At 40.4% G+C, this 13,928-nt stretch overlaps 2 protein-coding genes across 6 annotated transcripts in view; one reads left to right on the forward strand and one right to left on the reverse strand.

The window, feature by feature from the left end:
• BABAM2 (BRISC and BRCA1 A complex member 2) overlaps positions 1–13,177 on the reverse strand; it is a 401,404-nt gene extending 388,227 nt beyond the window's left edge. The window contains exons 1-2 of one of the 3 annotated variants that reach the window (XM_070449954.1): positions 13,154–13,177; positions 9,397–9,548 (exon numbers count right to left, since the gene is read on the reverse strand). In XM_070449954.1, coding sequence (XP_070306055.1) covers positions 9,397–9,524 — 128 coding nt within the window. In that variant the 5' untranslated portion in view covers positions 9,525–9,548; positions 13,154–13,177. Of the gene's footprint in view, positions 1–9,396; positions 9,549–12,460; positions 12,619–12,905; positions 13,015–13,153 lie in introns of those variants that run through there. The other 2 variants (XM_020886284.2, XM_070449953.1) reach the window with 2 other exon arrangements.
• Positions 13,178–13,366: 189 nt separating this feature from the next.
• The window catches only part of RBKS (ribokinase), a 131,083-nt gene continuing 130,521 nt past the window's right edge, over positions 13,367–13,928 (forward strand). The window contains exon 1 of one of the 3 annotated variants that reach the window (XM_070449965.1): positions 13,367–13,502. In XM_070449965.1, coding sequence (XP_070306066.1) covers positions 13,408–13,502 — 95 coding nt within the window. In that variant the 5' untranslated portion in view covers positions 13,367–13,407. The remainder of the gene's footprint in view (positions 13,503–13,928) is intronic. The other 2 variants (XM_070449971.1, XM_020886285.2) reach the window with 2 other exon arrangements.

Below are 13,928 nucleotides of genomic sequence, written 5' to 3' on the forward strand. Positions count from 1 at the left end.
CCCTAAGCATTCTTCAGTATTCTGATAATAGATTTCTGAATTATTAAATTTTTCAATACATCTCCTGATTCTACTTTAACTTCTGTAATAGCTTTCATATATGCCAATAAACCACTAAGAATTTCTATCTGATAGCACACAAAGAATAAACAACCTAGGAATAAGTTAACAGTAAATATGCAGGAACAAAATGAAGAAAACACACACTTTTATTCACAGATACAAAAAACAGATGTGAAGAAGAGAAATTGACCATATTCCTGAAGAGGTATACTCAAAATTATATAACAGGAATACTCAGTATTGTAAAACTACGATCAAAGGGGCCAGCTCCCAACCTTGAGTGGGAACGAATAATCACCCTCCCTGAAGCAGGTTCAGGAACTGAGGACAGAGACCAAATATTATCCCATTGCTCTTATCATTCAGGAAATTCCAAGGAATTGGGGAGCTATGAGCCTCAAACTGTGGATGAAGACCAAATATATAGGAGATAAATATAAACCACAACACCACATTGCCTGGTAACACTGTAGTGAGGCTCAGCAGTTGACAAGCCCACCTATGCTCAAAGAGCTTCAGTTTCACATTTCAGAACCTCACTCTTTAATAGACACGGACAGCCAAGAATCATCAGTTTAAGGAGAGCCACCAAGATGAAAGAGAAAATACGGATACTACAAGGTAAAGAAGTGTTTTTTAAACATTTAGTTAATTATACCTCAACTGAACAAAAAAAAAACTACAATTACTATCCCTGCAGAAAAGAGAATACTCCATCCATAAAATTACAATATGTGTTAGAAGTCCCCAAGACTACAGATCAAGGCTCCCAAATTTCAAAGGGAATATAACTTGCAACCTACACTTTTGTACTTGTCCAAATTAAGTTTAAAGTAGAATAAAGACATTTCCAGACTTCCAAGAACTCAAAAGGAACTTCCTCTTCTCCCTTTCTTAGGATGCTACTGGAGTACTTGCTCCAACAAAGCTAGAGGGTAAAACAAGAAAGTAAGATATGAGATTCAACACAGGAAAGAGGTAAAGGGAATGATACATGATACAATGAGAGCTGCCTGGCAGACCTAGACAACAGTCAATCCAGATTACAGCAGTTCCTCCATCCATCTTCTCACCTCCCCATGTCAGCAGATGGCATGACCACCTACCTTACCCACTCAAGCTAACAAAGAAGTCATTCCTGACTCTCTCAAAACCCAAATTCAACATACTCTTGATTTTACCTTCTAAATAACATATATACATTGACTTCTTTCCATCTCCATTGGCACCACCATATTCCAAGACTCTATTATCTCTCACCTGATCTATTGTAATGGACAGCTAACTAGTCTACCTTATCCTGCACAAACCATTTTCCATATAACAACCAGTAATATTTTTAATATAAATAAAGCATGTCACTCTGCTTAAAATCACCTTCAATAGCTTCTCATTTCACCCAGAATAAAATCTAAGTTCCCAAATTTAGCCCACCAGACTCTGCATAATCTAGCCCCTGACTATCTTTAGAATCTCACGTTATTTCCCTCTCACACTCCCTCCCTATAGTCCAACCACAGTGGCCTTGCAGATCCTTGAACATGGAAGCTTTCTCCTGTCTCTGAACATGATATTCCCCTTTTACAACTTCCCCAGCTCTTCACATTGAATTATTCTCATCTTTCATGATTCACCTTATATGTCATTTCCTCAGAGAGAGCTTTCCTGATGGTCAATTCTCAATTAGCCCCTCACCAAGTCAGTTTCCTTTCCTTTCTCAGTGAGTCAAAAAGAAGGAGTTTTGTTCAATGAATTACGGTAGATCCTTAAAGAACAGTATGAAAGTAAAAAGTGAAAGTGAAAGTCGCTCAGTCATGTCTGACTCTTTGAGACCCCATGGACTGTAGCCTGTCAGGCTCCTCTGTTCATGGAATTCTCCAAACCAGAATATTGGAGTGGGTTGCCATTTTCTTCTCCAGGGGATCTTCCTGACCCAGGGATTGAACCCAGGTCTTCCACATTGCAGGCAGATTCCTTACATATGCAACCATTTCAACGAAGGACTTCCCTGGAGTTCCAGAGGTTAGGACCCAGTACTTTCACTGCCATGGCCCTGGGTTCAATCACTGATTGGGTTACTAAGATCCTGCAAACCACAAGGCATGGCCAAAAAACAAACAAACAAAATTAATGAGGTTATAAAAAAAAAAGTATTTAGGATATACGGTTAAGCAAGACAAGTTTTAAGAATCAGAACAGATGGATAACGAGAAATTTTCCTACCAGCTATCACAACATACTATAAAGTTGTAATAGTTAATATAGCACAAACTAGCACAAGGACAAGGAGGTTGACTGATCAGAACAGGAAGCCTAGAAATAGATCCATGTGCATTGTAAACTTGACAAAGTAAGAGACACAGCATTACAGAGCCACAAGGAAAGGATGAGCTTGTCAATAAACGATGCTGGGACAACCAATTATTCATTGGTGGAAAAAAACTATAGTCCTATCTTACAATGTATTTTATAGAAAAATAAATTCCTATTTAAAGACCCAAAAAGGAAAACTTTAAAATTCTGAGAGAAAGACATATAACTTTTGAGTAGGACAGAATTTCCTGAAATGGTTCTTTTCTCTCTCTTACAAATACATACACACACACAAAGAGAACAAATCTAAAAAGGAAAATGTTGATGAATGACTTCATTAAATTAAAACTGCTAGATATCAGGAGTACCAAATTAAGAACGTAAACCACAGACTAAATGGAGATTGTAATATATGTAACTGCTGAAAGATTAGTATCCAAACTACATAAACAACATTTTAAGATCTCTGTACACACACACACACACACACACACACACACACACACACTCACACTCTCTCACACACACATATAAACAATCCACTTAAAAGATGGGCAAGTGAAAGTCGCTCAGTCGTGTCTTACTCTTTGTGATCCCATGGACTGTAGCCTGTCAGGCTCCTCTGTCCATGGAATTCTCCAGGTCAGAATACTGGAGTGGGTAACCATTCCCTTCTCCAGGGGATCTTCTCAACCCAGGGATCGAACCCAGGTCTCCCAGACAGGCGAATTCTTTACCATCTGAACCACCAGGGAAGTCCAAAAGATGAGCAAAGGTATCCCCAAAAGAAGAAATCAAGGAAAAGATTCTTCACTACACTAGTAATCAGGGAAATACAAACTAAAAGCATAGTAAGATACCACTTCACATCCATCAGCTTCACAAAAAATTAAGTCTGACAGCACAGAGTATTGTGAAGGCTATAGAAAAACAAGAACTCTCATTCATTTCTGGTGGAAGGAAACTGATACAATCGGCAATATCTAATGGAATAAAATACCATATACCCTAAAAGTTGGCGATTCCATTTCTAGGAATATACCCTAAAGGGGTAGCTTTCAAACTTTTTTGATCATCACACACATTTTATACTGTGACCCAGTTCAAGCATACAACTCAAAGGAAAATTCACAAAAAGGAGCTTATTCTTATTAAGTGTGACACATTCTGATAGTTCCATTCTCTTCTCATTCAGTTTTCAAATGTTGGGGTGACTCATTCCACTGATTTTACAACCAAAAGTGGGTAAACATACCCAATTCAAAAACCTTTGCCCCAGAAAATAATCTCAAAATATCTTCTTGAGCAAAGGTGGGACAATGTTTGTGGCGGCTTGCTTTGTCAAAAGAAATTTAATATAACATACAAGTTAGTCAGCATGAGAGTGAATTTAAAAACGGGAGGCATAGAGAACAGCATCGAAACATGTATATTATCTAGGGTGAAACAGATCACCAGCCCAGGTTGGATGCATGAGACAGGTGCTCGGACCTGGTGCACTGGGAAGACCCAGAGGGATTGGGTGGAGAGGGAGGTGGGAGGGGGGATCGGGATGGGGAATACATGTAAATCCATGGCTAATTCATGTCAATGTATGACAAAAACCACTACAATACTGTAAAGTAATTAGCCTCCAACTAATAAAAATAAATGAAAAAAAGAAAAAAAATGGGAGGCATATTCAGATAATGGAATATGATACAGCAGTGCAATGAAAGAATGAGAACTGTTAAATATAATTATCAATAAATCTGATTAATTTAATACTAAGCAAAACAAGCAAGCTGCAGAAGAATACATCCAGTATGGTATCATTTGCATAAACTTTTTAAACATGTAAAACAATACTACATATTATTTAGGGATACACTTACACATGATGAATAAAGTATAAAAATATGCTCAGGGAAAAAGGAAAAAGATCACAGAAGAGTATGAAAAAGTAAAATGGATAGACCAAGTAAACAGCTAGATAGTTAAATCGTTAAAAGTTGCCCATCTTCAAAATTAAACTATTGCCTCTCAGGGAAGCTTCCCTGGTGGCTCAGATGGTAAAGAATCTGCCTGCAATGCAGGAGAACTGGGTTCAATCCCTGGGTTGGCAAGATCCCCTGGAGGAGGGAATGGCTACCCACTTCAGTATTCTTGCCTGGAGAATTCCATGAACAGAGGAACCTGGAGGTCGCAAAGAGTTAGACACGACTGAGCAACTAACACTTTCTCAGGGCAGCAACTCCCTTCTAGACACGAGGCTGAAGACAGAGGCTCAGCCTGCCAGCCAGAGACTAAAGCAGCCAATCTGAGATGAGTCTTCAAAGCCAACAGCACTCATCTTTCAAAACTGTTCCATTTAGTAATCAACTACACTGAGTATCTATTTTAACTAAGTAATGAAATTCAGAACATGGACCCAAAAAATGCAACAGGTAGTTGTGGGTGGATGAGATGTCATAGCAGATGCCCCAAACACAGCCATGTGCCAGTAAGGTTGAGTCACTGTGATGTGCTGAAAAAAGATATTAAGGCTCAGCTGCCACAGGTTGCAGTGAGTCCTCCCCTGCTTTCCTCTCAGGCATCATTCCAGGATGTGGAACACTTAGACATCTTTGAGATTAGTAAATCACTAAAAAAAGACGAAATATGGCATCTTACAAATAACACATGCTTGTGATCAAATTAACATAGGGTAGAGAGCTAATAAACGTTCAGTAGGCTCATGGAATAATTCCCTAACATTAAAAATTCAGCCCCTCCAGGTCTCAATATAAATTTCACCTAGAAGAGTAAGCCCAGTACTGTAACACACTTGACTGTAAGCTCTAAAACCAACTCATTTGTCAGGGAATGTCATTTAAAAGGATTATGCATAACAGAATTTAAGCGATCAACTCTCAGACCAACAAACATGCTCTGAATCCCAAGTCCAAACTACTCTGATCCCCAAACAGAGCAACTTCTCTGGGAAAACAGCTAATGCATTCATTCATTCAACCTTTACTTACTACATTAGAAAGACACCATGGTAGAACTTACAGAGGCATTCAGTTCAGTTCAGTTCAGTCGCTCAGTTGTGTCTGACTCTTTGCAACCCCACGAACTGCAGCACGTCAGGCCTCCCTGTCCATCACCAACTCCCGGAGTCCACCCAAACCCATGTCCATTGAGTCGGGGATGCCATCCAACCATCTCATCCTCTGTCGTCCCTTTCTCCTGCCCTCAATCTTTCCCAACATCAGGGTCTTTTCAAATGAGTCAGCTCTTCCCATCAGGTGGCCAAAGTATTGGAGTTTCAGCTGCAACATCAGTCCTTCCAATGAACACCCAGGACTGATCTCCTGTAGGATGGACTGGTTGGATCTCCTTGCAGTCCAAGGGACTCTCAAGAGTCTTCTCCAACACCACAGTTCAAAAGCATCAATTCTTCTGTGCTCAGCTTTGTTTATAGTCCAACTCTCACATCCACACATGACCACTGGAAAAACCATAGCCTTGAGTAGACGGACCTTTTTTGACAAAGTAATGTCTCTGCTTTTTAATATGCTGTCTAGGTTGGTCATAACTTTCCTTCCAAGTAGTAAGCGTGTTTTAATTTCATGCCTGCAATCACCATCTGCAGTGATTTTTGAAGCCCAGAAAAATAAAGTCTCTCATGGTTTCCACTGTTTCCCCATGTATTTGCCATGAAGTGATAGGACCAGATGCCATGATCTTAGTTTTCTGAATGTTGAGCTTTAAGCCAACTTTTTCACTCTCCTCCTTCACTTTCATCAAGAGGCTCTCTAGTTCTTCCTCACTTTCTGCCATAAGGGTGGTGTCATCTGCATATCTGAGGTTATTGATATTTTTCCCGGCAATCTTGATTCCAGCTTGTGCTTCTTCCAGCCCAGTGTTTCTCATGATGTACTCTGCATATAAGTTAAATAAGCAGGGTGACAATACACAGCCTTGACGTACTCCTTTTCCTATTTGGAACCAGTCTGTTGCTTCACGTCCAGTTCTAACTGTTGCTTCCTGATCTGCATACAGATTTCTCAAGGCATAAAAATATTTTTTGTTTTTATACAGAGGCATAAAAACATTTTAAACAAGAATCCTGTCCTTGATACTGACAGCCTAGCAATGGAGTTTGGAAACACACATAATCTTACATAAGTTAGAGAGATTTAGTTGCCATAAGAGAAATAAAAGTGAATTGCTATTTAAAAAAAACAACTTACTTTGCATAGGTTCTTGCCTATCTAGTCCTTCTGTGAGTCAGACCTAGAATACAGAAACCCTGGTACCTCATCTCTTCAAGGACAAGTAGCTATATATGGTAACAATACTGGCTCCTGTGATCTATAAAAATCAGTCTCCTCATTTTAAACATTTGAGTTAAGAGAAATTCCAAACATGGATCCCAATTCTCATAACGGACTAAAAAGTGAAAGTGTCTGTCACTCAGTCATGTCCGACTCTTTGTGACCCCATGGACTCTAGCCCTCCAGGCTCCTCTGTCTATGGAATTCTCCAGGCAAGAATACTGGAGGAAGCAGCCATCTTCTTTTCCGGGGGATCTTCCAGACACAAGGATTGAACCCAGATCGCCTGCATTGCAGGTAGATTCTTTACCATTTGTTTGAGCCACCAGATGGCTGCTGGTCTAAAAGAAAGGGAAAAGCCAAAAGCAACACACCAAAAAAAAAAAAATTATTTTCTCTAACTCTGTCATTGTTTTGCTATAGAAACTTCTGGAATTCATACTTTGGTTGAAACACTGAGGAAAGAATTGTTAATGAGCTTCAAAAGAACTTTCATGAATCTTTCAGTTAAATACTACACAAAAGGCATCAATAATGCTCTAGATTAATGAGGCTTTTCACATCATTTTATCTGTAGCGGGTTTGTTAATGTAGGTAGAGATAATTTTATTTCTTTTCTAAATCTAAAGTAAACTCCATAAATACTACAAGTCATTAAACACCCTTTCCAGTATTTTTCACAGAGTTAGTCCAGACAGGGCCAGGTCTAGTCGATTCATTTCAAATTAATCATCAGATCCACTATTTGCACCTGAACACTCAACTAAACATTCAGGAATTTGGGAGCACCCAAGAGGAAGTCTACAAAGAAGAAGTAAAGTGACTTTATCTGGATGAATCCAACTGTTCTCTCAGGATACCAACAAAAGTGTAAGAAGTTCAGGTTTATGTGTTTACATCATCTTACATAAACCAGTTCCCAGTCCTCTGCCATCAGTCCTATCACGTCTTCAATATCTCTGAGGAGAGTATTTGTGACAAACTGGAGAAGGAAGATATTTTTCCATGTCCTGTCCATTCAAGCCAGTAAATAACCTGGGTACACAGGTTTGTCTTTTTAGTGACAACTTTAATGAGAGAGAATTCACAAACCATAAAATTCACCTTTACAGGTGCACAAATCAGTCATTTTTAGTATATTTAGAGAGTCGTGTAACCATTACCACTAATTTTAGAACATTTTCATCACCTCAAAAAGAAACCCATACCCAATGATTACTTAAAAAGCATCCTACCATTCCAACGAAATGTCCAACTAACCTATTCTTCTCTATCTTACCAGTTTTATCCAGGTCTTCAGCTTAGTCAGAAAATAGCAAGATTTGTAGAAAGTAAAAATAAAAGAGCTTTTAAAAGAAGAACTAATCAAGAATGTAGTATCTCTAGAAAGAAAATGTTTGAAAAATGATAGGGATATGCTCAAAAGACAACTTGACAGAGCTCCCAATGATAAAGGCTAGAACAACTGAGCAAAAAAATAAAATGTGAACACAGTTCATTGAGGATTACAACTCAAATAAAATAAATTCCTCAAAATTCATAATGATATAAATAAACAAATAAATAATTGGCAGGGAAGGGGTAATGCTTCTTTATAGAAGAATTAAATGACTAAGTGTAGGAAGAAAAGGGAAATTAAAAATCACTCTTATCCAAGAACCACAGTAACAATTATTGTAGGCAAGAACCATTAATGGAGGTTGAAATTAATGGACAAAAGTAAGATGAGAAACAGAATATCTGCACAATGTCAAACACACTGCACAATGTACTTACTAATTACAAAGGGAAAATCAGTTTCACAGTGGCAAAACCTGATACACACAACCTTAATGATGTACTGAAAATCATACATCCCTTCTGTAACAACGAGGGCGGGTATCAGAGTGAGTAGTTCTCACTCTGATAAAGGAAAAATATTAGACAAACCCACATTGAGCAATATTTTACAAAGTAACTAACCAATGCTACCTTTAAAAGCTTCAAAACCATGGAAGACAATGAAAGACAAGAACTGTCACAGATTTGGAAGATAAGGAAGACATGACAACTAAATGCAATCTGTATCATGGATTGGATTCTGGACTAAAAAACGACATTAACAGGAAAACTGGTAAAATTCAAATAAGACTTATAGAACAATTATCAGCATGTAACAGCATTAATTTTCTGTAGCATTTTTGCACTTATTCTTTAAGTAAATCTATTTCAAAATAAAAAGTTGAGTTTTTTTAATGCAACATTTTTAGGCATGAAATATTACTGTTTCAACTTCATTGTGAAAAATGACTCATTTTGGGCTACCAATTATAATTTTCCTATTAGGAGAGACTATCTAATAATGTCAGATTCACAATCTCAAATCCCAACTCTTACAGTGCATACTGAATTGCAGAACACAGAACAAGAAAACAAGTCAATGATGAAAAACACACTAGCTAAAAACCACATAGCACACTGTTAACAAAGAGGTATGCCTTAATCATACACACACACACACACACACACACACACACACACACACACACCATTCTGATCATGAAGCAATGGCCCACAGCACAACTAAATAACCTAAAACATAAAATGTCAAGAACTGGACAAAACCAATTGAACACATGATAAGGGCATGACTTGATGAATTTCTGTGGTGTTCAACTTTTACAAGCCTGGTGAGAAAGGTCTGTTATGAGGAAATGGATGAATTGGTTCTGGTACATACCCCGATTTCAAGTCAGTTATCCTCAAACAGTTTGTAGCATCCAGTCCCACTTTCCCATTACGGACCACGCTAGATATGAACGGGGAGAGCATTGGAGAAATTCGGTTCAAGGCCACTTCTGGAGACATTTTAACTTGCCTTGCAAATTGCCCCTGAAAGAAGAAGGAAAGAATGATGATCAGAATATCCAAATCAGAATATCCAAATTGTTAGATATAACAATCTTCCTGGAAACTGGCACAGTACACAGAAGTGTCTCCTGCTTGATACCTCATCTCCTGTCTTATGGCAGCCTCTTGCAGTGACCCTCCAAAAGCCTATCTCACTATTGCTCACCTACTCAAGACACAGACTTTTCAGGAGGAGCAGCAACCCCTTGAAATCTAATTGCCTCCCCCTTTTCAAAGCCAGTTTCTATGCTGCCACACTCTACTTAAAAGCTGCCCTACTCTGTCTTACAACTGGCAGGTCCTTCCTTCTCAAGAAGGGTTTACTGACAATCTTCTCCCCCAACACACAAAACACACACACTGCTAGGTTAGGAGTCCCCCCCCCCCCCCACTCTGTGTCCCCACAAAGAGTAAGAACTTGACTGATAAAACTGCAAAATTTCAGAAGAAGCAAACCTACTTGCAATTATTACTTACAAGTTATTTACTTGTAGGTGTGTTTACTGGTACACCTCTTTCTTATTTCCCCTCCACAGTATAATTACCTGCTTACTGATCTCTTCCCTGCAGAACTGTCTTGACTCTCCAGTGTTTAACAGAAGTATCTAATACACCATAAGCACCAAGAAGCATCTTTTAATAAAGACGAATAAGGAGACAAGAACTAGAGAAATATTTGGGTATGAAGAAAAGATATTATGCCCTCAAAAAATCTGGTAGAAAATAGCATATCTGAGATGTAGCAAAAATCTATGTAACCATTAAATCATGAAAACACACACCTATCCAGATACTAAGCAGCGCAAACTATCATAGATCCAAAAGTTTTTGATTCTAAGGCACTAAGAAATTCTTAAACTTGAAAATACAAAAGTAAAACCAATAAATCATCTCTAAATTACTTGGAAACCCATGGGGCTGGAGGAGAGAATACATGAATTCCTCTTAATAGATTTCTAAATGAAAGCCTCCACTTTCAGAGGTGAATAAGTCAATTTAAATGATCATTTTCTTCCTCAATCTGAAAGGATAATCCCACATCAAAAGTAAATTAATTTCCTGCAAGTTACGGTTGCAAGTAAATGATGTGCTCATTCTGGTTTCCATATACTATGCCATATGAGGATTTACAGCTCCCTGCTAAATGCTGAAAACTAGTACCCATTTTAAACATTTCAGAGTAGTAATAAAGGGCAAAAAAATAAATAGCAATCATAAAAACAAATAATAACAAAAAAAAAAACCCACTGTGACCCTACATACTGCTGACACCCAAAAGTACCTCTGAAGTAGAAAAAGCTTGATACTTTAGTATTCAAATCATCTTTTCTACAAATATAAAACAAGGTCCTCTTCTAACCACTTAACAGATGGCTTCCCACCACCATTCCAACATGTCATCACAAAATAAGAATAAACATCTAATGCACTGTATTATCAGTCATAAAAATCAAGTACATTTATAATATTTTATCACTTATAAAGAGCTTCCATAAACATTAGTGCACTTGACCTCCACAATTCTGGATGGTAAGCCATATATTAGAATTCCCATTTTACAGATGACATAGATAACTTTTATAATTTGTCTTTGAACAGTATACTAGACCATATTATCACTTTGAAGTCTATTTTTTTCCTATTTCTGCAACATTTCCACTTTTATTTCTGCTCACTGATGTCACAGTTCTTGAAAGGATGCTTATCTAGATCATATGCAAAAGAGAAATACTCATTTTGGAAAAAAGCAAAAGGACCTTACCTACACTACAAAATTATTCTTCTATGTATTTTCCCACAATACCTATTATTATTTCATCTCTCATTTCTATGAAAAACGGAAACAGAACCAATACATTCTCAAAATCTACTGAATATCAGGCACTATATTACCCATCTCTAGCTTCAATTTCATTTACTTCTCAACAACTACCTCATCCTCTGTTTAATATTACTGTTCCCATTTCAAAGATAAGAAAACTAATGTTGAGCAAGACTAAGTAACTCACTCAAAGTCACAAACCTAGCAAGCAGAAGCATTGGAATTCAAATCCAGATCTCCCTCAAAGTCCACTATACCTATCTTCTTCTCAAATAAACACCAAAGAGAAAAGCATCAAAGTGAATTTGTTTTTTTTAAAGCATACATCTAGTAAAACGAACAAAACAGTCATGAATTTAGACTAACGGTTGCTTGACAACTAGAAACAAATTAGACTAATGTTGGCCTAATGCTGAAGCTGGCCTAAGTGATTCACTAAGTAAAATGCTAGGGGGAACAAACCTGCTCCAGAAACCAAACTATACTTAAGGTGACAACAACCCATCCAATTCAGCAACTGTCATGACCTTAGAATGACACCTGAAGGAATGAATTTGTCTTTGTTTCCTGAACAGCCATAATACAATCTTTTGACAGTGCAAGATTTTATGCAGCATTAAAATGTTACAAGCACAGCTGCTGTGATTTCTCTAGACAAGGGGTGGGGGGGGGGGGACCTGACTCCAAATTCGGAGGTCACCGAATAGCTAAAAATGACAGTTCTTTGGCTTCTGAGCGGGGTACACAGATGGGGGATGATCTCCCAGTAGTACTTTTTACACAAAAAAGCACAATAATCAATCCCAGATAGGCAAAAATTTACTGTGGCCCGTTTTCCCTTGAAAGCTAGTTGCGAAATTTCTATTTCCTGATTTTGACGTGTAATATACAGAAGGAAATGCAGAAATACAATTTACAGAGCTTTACAATTTACAGAGCTTTGCTGCCTCAAGATAGGGTCACATGAGGTACTTCGATGGGCAGTCTGGGGAATACAAACACGTCTAAAGCATCATCTACCTTCTCGCAATTAAGATGGGATGACAAACACGGAAACACGTGCCCAGCTTACGTCATGGAACGGAAAGGGGTGGCGTCCTGCTGCGTCACGTCGACGTCATACGGCGCACGAGGGAAGTACACAAGGGAAGTAATTTCTCCAAGGGGCAGCATTCAAGAAAAACAATCAGCTCGAACCCAAAGAATGACCACACCGCTCTAAAAGGGGACACCTTCTCCCAAACTGTATGATCCCCTAATCAGAAAGGAAAAAGCAAAGAGTCTTGAGCTTAATCAGGGACCGGGGGCGGGCTAGGTGTGGAGAGAGAGCAGCCTCTGGCCTTGGGGGCTTGTTCTTGAGGGGACCAGCGTGATGGGAATGAGTAGGGCATCTTTGGGACAGGGGCCTTCTCTATAGGAAGAGAAGGCGAGCCCTGGGCATATGTAAAACCACGGTCCTCAGCGCCACCTGTGCAACTCGGGATCCAACCTCCCCGCACCAGCCCCAGTCCAGGTACCTGGAACTTAAGTCGGATCGGTAACCGGCGACTACGTGGGGTACAGGTTACCCGAGCGCGCCCCCGACCGACGCACCAACCTGCGCGCGCACCGCGGGCCGGATGCGTGCGCGTCCCCGGACGTCCCGCCCCGCCCCGCCCCCTCGGCGGCCCTGGAGCCGGGCGGCGTGCGCGTCCCCGGCCGCGCCAGGCCGGGCTCTCGGAAGGGCGTCCCCCGAGTGCCTGAAAGTTCCTGCCTCCGCGCCTACCTCTTGGCGCGGCGAGCTGCGCGGAGTCTGGAACTCGTAGGATGCCTCTGCTGCGAGAGGCTGTGCAGGAAGACAATTCCTGGAGGAACTAGGGACAGTTGGTGAATGGGGTTATTTCGGGCATCCAGGTGGGCGACCCACCGGGCGTCCGGAAGGCCCACGTCGTTAGGGAACGTGGGAGCAGCGTCCCTGGCTACGGGGTGGGGCAAAGGTTAAAGGGCAGCCTCCAGTTTGGACACTGCCGACTCTGAGCAATGGCCGCGTCTGGGGACCCTGGGAGGCAGTGGCAGGAGAAGGTGGCGGAGGCGGCGGTGGTGGTGGTGGGCTCCTGCATGACCGACCTGGTCAGGTTAGTTCGGGACCAGCGTGCAGAGGCTGCGCCTCCAGCGAGGGGCGGACTGTGCTCTCTTCTCTCTGCCTTGGCCCTAGGGCTTTGGGGATGGAGTGTTGACTTTGGATGGGAGCTACTCAGTCTGTAAAGAATCTGCCCGCAGTGCGGGAGACCCGGATTCGATCCCTTGATCGGGAAGATCCCCAGGAGAAAGGAATGGCTACCCACTCCAGTATTCTTGCCTGGAGAATTGCATAGACAGAGGAGCCTGGCGAGCTACGGTCTATGGGGTCACAAAGACTCGGACACAACTGAGCGACTAACCCACAGATTTCCCCAGCCCGCTGCGCATGCCTCGATAGGGTAGAAGAGGCAGGTTTGAGTTTGTAGAGGTCATTGTCAGATGAGGGAACTTAAAAGCCAGCGTGTAGTGAAAGCTGTCCT

Source organism: Odocoileus virginianus, chromosome 2, assembly GCF_023699985.2.
Source record: "Odocoileus virginianus isolate 20LAN1187 ecotype Illinois chromosome 2, Ovbor_1.2, whole genome shotgun sequence".
NCBI classification, from domain to species: Eukaryota; Metazoa; Chordata; class Mammalia; order Artiodactyla; family Cervidae; genus Odocoileus; species Odocoileus virginianus.